General features: G+C 57.1%; 1 protein-coding gene across 1 annotated transcript in view; it reads left to right on the forward strand.

Moving 5' to 3' along the window:
• The first annotated feature begins 198 nt into the window (after positions 1–198).
• ACER1 (alkaline ceramidase 1) overlaps positions 199–1,667 on the forward strand; it is a 33,315-nt gene continuing 31,846 nt past the window's right edge. The window contains exon 1 of the mRNA XM_007954491.1: positions 199–291. Coding sequence (XP_007952682.1) covers positions 199–291 — 93 coding nt within the window. The remainder of the gene's footprint in view (positions 292–1,667) is intronic.

Consider the following 1,667-nt stretch of genomic DNA (forward strand, 5'->3'; position numbering starts at 1 on the left):
TGCCCAGGGCTGCCACCCACCACCGCACAGCCAGGCAGCCCTGCCGCAACCTCCGAGCAGCCCAGCAGGTTTTTCCTCTTGCCTGCCGCGGGGCACCGAGCCGGCCTCTCCCCGCCTGCCACTCCTGGGCCTAGTGCTCCCAGGCTCACCTGCTCCTGTCTGCCAGATGCAGCCAGCGGGAGGCGGGCAGTGGCCAGGATGCCCAGCATCTTTGCGTACCAGAGCTCCGAGGTGGACTGGTGTGAGAGCAACTTCGTGTACTCGGAGCTGGTAGCTGAGTTCTACAACACGGTGAGGGGTGCGGCCGGGCAGCCAGGCACACGGGAGGCCTGGGGACAGAGGCATGTCACCAGCTGGGGTTTAAACCCTGGCTCGTCCACATCCTCACTGGGGAATCTTGCTTGAGTGGTTTACCTCCCTGAGCCTCGGTTTGCTGGTAGCTTCAGCCAGGAGTGTTGGCATCCATCCACTGATGCGTTGTTCATGCAGCCAAGGCTTGGGCACCTAGGATAGGTTTTGGAAACATGGCAATGACCACAAAAAAGCCAGTCTCTGCCCAGCAGGGTCTTACACTCCAGAGGAGCAGACATGACTACCGGTGGGTAATTAGGGAAACATTCCTGAAGGTGATGACTGTGGGATTCGGTCCTGGCTGTCTCTCCAGCCCAAATCCAAACCAAACCCACTGCTGTCGAATCAATTCTGACTCATAGTGACCCTAAAGGACAGAGTAGAACTGCCCCATAGGGTTTCCAAAGCTGCCATCTTTGTAGAAATAGACTGCCAGCCACAACCTTCTCCCACTGAGAGGCTGGTAAGTTCAAACTGCTGACCTTTTGGTCGGCAGCTGAGCACTTAAACAGCTGCTCCACCAGGGCTCTTTCTCCCCAGCCCAGATGGGACCAATTCGTCCCAGTTTGCCTGGGACTGTCCTGACTTCAGCACTGGAAGCCGTGTGGCCGGGGGAAGCACACTGAAACGGCTGATCGCCCTCCCCCAGCCCCTGGTGCGAGGCCACATTGGAAATGCTCCAAAGCTCTTGGGTGCGGAAACGACCCGGGCATCTAAGCAAGATGGGGGTGATGCAGGTGGCCAGGCTGTGCACAGCTGCTCTGCCTCTGTGTGGGGTGCCGGGGACACAACGTGGCCCAGACAAGGTGCTTGCCTTCTGAGACCTCCTTAGCTCTGCGCCCCATGCAGAGTCTGAGCTCAAGCAGCACAATCATGGGGCCAGTGGGGGCTCAGGGCTGTAATTCTCGCCTCCCATGAGGGAGACCCGGGCTCCATTCCCTGCCAAGGCACCTCACGCGAAGCTTGCATGCTGCTGGGATGCCGAACAGGGTCCAGCAGGGCTTCCAGACTCAGGCAGACTAGGAAGAAAGGCCTGACAACCTACTTTTGAAAATCAGCCACGAAAAAATGTATGGATCCTGGTGGTCCAATCTACCAGCAATCGGGGTGGTGCAGAAGCTGGCGGTGTTCCATTCCATGTGCGTGGGTTGTGTGGGGTCGCTGTGAGTTGGGACCACTCAGACACCAGTTAACAACAATGAGAACAAAATAGTCGTATGAATAAGAGCCTTTACTGAGCATCTACTGTATCCAGGCATTGCACTGAGTATTTTACATGAGAGCTCTTATGCAACTCGCACAATGACATTGGCAGT

This window comes from Orycteropus afer, unplaced genomic scaffold (genome assembly GCF_000298275.1).
Source record: "Orycteropus afer afer isolate SDZICR_OR568_19922 unplaced genomic scaffold, OryAfe1.0 scaffold00461, whole genome shotgun sequence".
In the NCBI taxonomy this organism is placed as follows: domain Eukaryota; kingdom Metazoa; phylum Chordata; class Mammalia; order Tubulidentata; family Orycteropodidae; genus Orycteropus; species Orycteropus afer.